This window comes from Dipodomys ordii, unplaced genomic scaffold (genome assembly GCF_000151885.1).
Source record: "Dipodomys ordii isolate 6190 unplaced genomic scaffold, Dord_2.0 Scaffold39, whole genome shotgun sequence".
Taxonomy (NCBI): domain Eukaryota; kingdom Metazoa; phylum Chordata; class Mammalia; order Rodentia; family Heteromyidae; genus Dipodomys; species Dipodomys ordii.
The window spans coordinates 417,076-423,363 of record NW_012267255.1 but is presented as its reverse complement, the minus strand read 5'-3'; the positions used below and the strand labels follow the sequence as shown (position 1 = coordinate 423,363).

The 6,288-nt window shown below is 36.5% G+C and overlaps 1 protein-coding gene across 6 annotated transcripts in view; it reads right to left on the bottom strand.

The window, feature by feature from the left end:
* Positions 1-1,182: 1,182 nt before the first annotated feature.
* Positions 1,183-6,288, bottom strand: part of Dnajb4 (DnaJ (Hsp40) homolog, subfamily B, member 4) — a 51,410-nt gene continuing 46,304 nt past the window's right edge. For all 6 annotated transcript variants that reach the window (XM_013018286.1, XM_013018284.1, XM_013018285.1 and 3 more), the window contains 2 exons: positions 3,862-4,433; positions 1,183-2,459 (listed from right to left, as the gene is read on the bottom strand). In XM_013018286.1, coding sequence (XP_012873740.1) covers positions 2,226-2,459; positions 3,862-4,433 — 806 coding nt within the window. In that variant the 3' untranslated portion in view covers positions 1,183-2,225. The remainder of the gene's footprint in view (positions 2,460-3,861; positions 4,434-6,288) is intronic.

Below are 6,288 nucleotides of genomic sequence, written 5' to 3'. Positions count from 1 at the left end.
GGAAGGGGGGTGTATTTGTGGAGGTGGGAGGGAAGGGATGGTAGAGAAACACAAAGGAGGAGCAACAATGCTTGGTAAGAAACGTACTCATTACCTTGCTCATGTAACTGTAACCCCTCTGTACAGTATTTTCACAATAAAAACTTATTTAAAAATGAAAAAATGAAAAAAAAAAACATATCAGTAGAAAGAGCACAAGTCATAGAACATCTGCCTAGCAAGCCCAAGGCCCTGAGTTCATTCCCTTGTTACACACAACCACATGTTGTTTTATTCCATGGGAAATAGCAAGTGTGAACAAATGCTTTATATAAACAGCAGATTAATTTTTCAGATACTAGAAGAAGGAATGAGTAGGGAGTGATTGCTAACAGACTTAGGTCTTCTTTTTGGAATGATAAAAATACTCTGGAATTAGGCAATGGAGGTGATTGCATAATTCTGTGCATACCCTAATGCTACTGAATTGTATAGTTAAAAATGGTAAAGTGCTTGGGGCTGGGAAGGTGGCTCAGTGGTAGAGCGCTTGCCTTGCATGCCTGAGGCCCTGGGTTCGATTCCTCAGCACCACATATGCAAAAAGAAAAAAAGCTGGAAGTGGCGCTGTGGCTCAAGTGGTAGAGCGCTAGCCTTGAGCTGAAGAGCTGAGGGACAGCGTCTAGGCCCAGAGTTCAGACCCTACAACTGGACCCTCCCCGCCCCCAAAAACATAAAGTGCTGGGTGCCAGTGACTCACCCCTGTAATCCTAGCTACTAAGGAGGCTGAGATCTGAAATCACAGTCCAAAATCTGAGACTCTTATTTCCAATTAACCACCAAAAAGCCAAAAGTGGAGCTGTGGTTCAAGTGGTAGAGCACTAGCATTGAACACAAAAGCTCAGAGAAGGAGCCCAAAAGAAGATGAAACTCTATAAATGGATTATATGCCAATATAATATAATTATATGCCTATAAATGTATGTTATCTATAAACTGTTGAGTTTCTAAGATTTCATATTCTACTGAAAATGTTGTAGGACCCAGTAAACCAGTATAACCTATATTCTGTATACCCAATATATAATATGGTGTATGTGAGAGTAAGAGATGGGGATGGAGGGGGGGAATTATTCTGGAAATGGTTTTTTAACCAAAAACTGTTTCAAAACATCATTTCTAATAGTTATAAAATAGAAGACAAAACCATTTTTAAGTGTAAATATATTTAAAAAATTAAGACACCTAAGAAATGCGATCTATACATATGAAAAAGTAAAGTATTTATATGCACAACAAGTAGTAGCAATATTATCCATAAGCAGCAGTTAGTGTTTTCCCCTATATTTTGGTTTAACACCATAGTGGTGGTTCATTCATTTTAGGGAAATTCTATAAGATACATATGCATATTATGAGTAACTTACAGAAGAATGTGTAATTGGAAATTAATTCCAAATAATAGTACTTTTCTAAAACCACATTTATTATTAAACAATTTACTTTAAACTAGTGGACAATAAAATGAGCCTATAATTTATTAAGTCCAAGATATATATAATCAACTTGCATAAAATTACATATGGCATTTTAAAAAGTCTATTTCTAAAGTATCAGTAATTCAGGCTATTGGGATTTCCACAGGAGATAACTTGTCATATTTATTTTTATGAAGAAACGGTCTACCTTTAAGAAAATTACAGCGATGTTATTAAGAAATGCTACAGCATACTTTAAAAATCAAAATGGTGAAACAGATGTATCAGTATATTCTTTTATCAGTACCAGCCAGATAACAGCATTTCACAAGATGATTTCAGTCTAATAACTACATTTCCAAATTTACTTGGGCCTTTATTATTTATACATGTATACTTTAGTGAAGAATTTTAATATCCATTATGGGAATCTATGATTATGATCATCTAATGAAATAAGAAATAAAGTATTTGGGTAAAATAGTACTTTACTAGAAATATATCTACCAACTCCACAAAACCAACTTTTACATATAACCAAAATACTAAAAATTTCTGATTTAGGGAAAAAGAAAATATAGTGAATTGTTTTCACTCTAACTGTAAAAATCCCTTTTGCCTATATATTTGACCCGTCTTTATTCATGCAATTTATCAACTCTCAAAAGAATTTACACATCTTTATACAGAATTCACATCTGTATCAGTAAACTGCCAGTCTTTTTATATTTTCAGTGTCTTATCAAAATATGGATAACAAAGTTCTTCACTCTATGAGGCAGGAAGATGTTTCCTAAGAATTTCTTTGGATGAAGAAGATATAGTATCTGGGAAGGACACATCAAAGTCTATTAAAAGATCACCACGTTGGTCAGGATTTTTTGGAAATGGCAGCCCATATCCAATAATTCTTCTCCTCATTCCAGGTTTCACAATATCACTTATTGACATAGGTATGTTTCTTCCATCCATTGTTGGCACATTAATTGAGCAACCACACAATGCCTAAAATGAATCAAATAAAAAAGTCAAATTCCAAAGTTTAAAAATCTAAGTAAAAATACTACAAGGTGGTAAAGGATAATACTATTAAGGTTAAATATTAACCAAGAATAACTTACAATAGTTATTTTTCCCTTTTAGAAAAGTCCCCTCAGGAGAAACATGAGATAGCACAAAAGACAAGAAAAAAAGAAAGAAAAAGAAGAAAAAGAGAAGTAATGGGAGAGCTTCCACAATGTCTTGGAATGAAATGGGTAGTTTAAGGTGCTACTACAATACTCAAGATCTAGGAATTGCTGTAAGAGAAATTTAGAATTGGAAACTTCACAATAAGAGCACTACTACTTATCCAGAAAACTATAAAATACATTTGTTTTAGTCAACAAATGTTTACTAAATGCCACACAATTCTTGATGAACTATACAGAGACCATGTACCAAGAACTCAAAACAAGAAATGCATAAGGAACTTACAGAAACATACACAAACTCAATTATAATACAGTACAGTACAGTGTGGGGACAGAGGTATGACAGAGATCTGTTGTGAAAGAAAAGATACCTGTATTTTCCTTTTACCTTCTGGGAAAAGAGAATGCTTTAGTTAAGCATTGGACTAGTAGGTATTAGGGCAAGTTAAAGAATAATAGTGCTGGGGCTGGGAAGGTGGCTCAGTAGTAGAGTGCTTGCCTTGCATGTTTGAGGCCCAGGGTTCGATTCCTCAGCACCACATAAGCAAATAGAAAAAAGCCGGAAGTGGCGCTGTGGCTCAAGTGGTAGAGCGCTAGCTAGCCTTGAGCTGAAGAGCTGAGGGATAGCACCCAAGCCCAGAGTTCAGGCCCCACAACCGGACCCCCCCCAAAAAAAAACCCAACAAAAAAAAAAGAATAATAGTGCTGCAAGGAGCTCAGACAAAGACACAGAATTATCTAAGATGATACTAGCACAAGTTCAGGGAAAAGAAAATATTTTTTTAAGTAGAAATCAAATGTTTTCATTTTTTTCTGTATTTCATTTTAAATGTAACTTTTTACTTTACAAAAGCGGCTAGATAGAACATTTACTGTCACTAAAGATATTTAATTTCTATAAATTGAATTTTATAAATACTGTAAAACTAAGAATTTTAAGTGAGGTACTGATATGGTCACATTTCATGGGTTACAATTGAATTTAAGAAATAATACAGTTCACTCTATTTAACATTAACATGTAAATGGTTAATAAAAAGAAGTAAACCTAGAGTGTATAAAGTGGCAACCATGAAAGAAATAGTACTTCCTCAGAGAGTTGATATGAAGATTAAAATAATGTGGCTCTTAGGTTCTTATTCAGATAACTCCCTAAGATTAATCAGCTGCATAAATCTGTTTGCTCTCAAGACTCCTAGTTCTTGCTAACTTACCTCCCGTAAACTAATTTTGGCAGTATAAATTATATTTGATCCATCTCTTTTAAATTTGGGGTGATCTTTGTCTTTGATAACAAAAACAATGTCTGCTGGAATATTATTTGGTGTTTCATCTCCTTCCCTAGGAAAAGTAATTTTGGTGCCTTCTTTCCACCCTTTTTTAATCTCAATGGTGAGAATTTTGTCCTCAGATCTGTAACTCCTCCCATCAGGATTTAATCTTTTTCGAGAAATCTTCATCCGTTTGGTACAACCACTGTATATTTCTTCAAGTGACACTCTAAGTTCATGAATAACTGGAGGATCTTGTTTGATACGGGATGGCCCCACAGAATTCCTGTCTCTTGGATATCCATTCATGCTGAATCCAAAGGCACCAAAAGGGTCTCCATCTATTTCCATCTCTTCATTATCTCTACCACCACCAGCCATTCGTCTTCCAAAGAAAATTTCAAATGGGTTGGAACCTCCAAAAAATGCTGCAAAGGTGGCATGAGGATCTCCATGGAAGGTATACCGAAAGGTACCTCCTTGTCCATCAGCACCTCCTGCTCCGCCTTTTAACCCTAAGTGAAGATATAATCATTATTAGAAAAGAAAAAGAAGGTTGCAAGACTTGACAAGCTACCAACAATGATAAACTTTACTAATTAACTTTGGCCAAGTTAGATTGCAATTTACTAATAATGAAGAAAGGTCATTGTAACTAAATCCAAAAGAGTTATATAGGTTCACACAATCTACTGTTAGATTAAATGTTAGCTTTCAAATTTTTCCTCCAGCCATTTACCAGTGGTTCAGGCCTGTAATCCTCCAATTAACCACCAAAAGAAAGTGGAGCTGTGGCTCAAGCAAAAAAGCTCAGGGACATCATCTAGGCCCTGAGTTCAAGTCCCAGGGTGGGTGAGCGCGCGCACACATGCACACACACATGCACACACACACACACACGCACGCACGCACGCGTGCACGCGCACACACACACACACAGCAAAAACAAAAAAAAGTTCCTCCTAATCCTTAGCATTAATCATTTATTTCTAAATCTTTGGTTTATAGTAATTAAAGAAAATAAAATTGAGAAGCCCTTATATACTGATTGGCATACTGAAATATATAGTTTTTAAAAGATGTCACTTGAAGTCAAGTATCAGTAGCCCATGCCTATAATCCCAGCTATTCAGCAGGCTGATATCTAAGGATCAAGGTTCAAAGTCAGCCAGCCCAGCCATGAAAAAAATCCCTAAGATTCTTATCTCCAATTAACCACCAAAAAACCAACAGTGAAGCTGTGGCTTAAGTGGTATAATGCCAGCCTTGAGTGAGAAAGTGAAGTGATAGTGTTCCGGCTCTGAATTCAATCCTCAACACTGGCAAAAAAAAAAAAAAAGAGGAAGATGTCAGTTGAAAAACTTCAATAATGTGGGGCTGGGAATGTGGCTCAGTGGTATAGTGCTTGCCTTGCGTGCATGAGGCCCTAGGTTTGATTCCTCAGCACCACATAAGTAGAAAAAGCTGGACGTGGCACTGTGGCTCAAGTGGTAGAACACCACTAGCCTTGAGCTGAACTGCTGAGGGACAGTGCCCAGGCCCACGACCGATTAAAAAGAAAAACTTCAGTAATCAATGTAAAATACAGAATCTAATTTTAAAATTATTATACATTATTAGTATGAGGGGTTTCACTGGAATAAACACATAAATATAAACAGTGTGCTGTAAACAAGTTCATCCCTTCTATTACATGTAATCTAAATCTTTCGAGTACCATTATTATTATTTTTTGTCTTGGGTCCTGAACTCTGGGCCTGAGGCGCTGTCCCTCAGCAGCAATTCAGCTCAAGGCTAGGCTCTACCACTTGAGCTACAGCACCACTTCCGGTTTTCTGGCGGTTTATTGGAGGTAAGAGTTTCACCGACTTTTGCCCGCGCTGGCTTCGTGGCTTCGAGCCACGATCCTCAGCCCCCTTAGTAGCTAAGATTACAGGCGTGAGCCACTGGCGCCCGGCTTCCAGTACCATTATAATCAATAAGCCATATTCATACTACATAAATATTCAGGCCATCTTTTACTGTTTAAGAATTAAAACTATGTCAGAAAAGGAAAAATTTAGACACTAAAACAGCTATTCTCAATATAGATATAAATCTTTCTAAGTATACAATTCATCAGAGCTAGGTCTGATAGCTCACATCTATAATCCCAGCTACTCTGGAGGTAAAGAATAAGGAGAATCTGGTTTGAGGCCAATGTAGGCAAAAACGTTAACGATGTTTTTGTGATTACTGTTGAAACTGATTTCATTTTTATCATACAGTTAATAAAATTTCTTTGAGCCTTAAGTGAATTCCTTTTCAAGGAAACAGGAAGAAAACCTCTAGTTATAAAATGGAACATTTTAGGTGGGCGGGGCGGGGAGG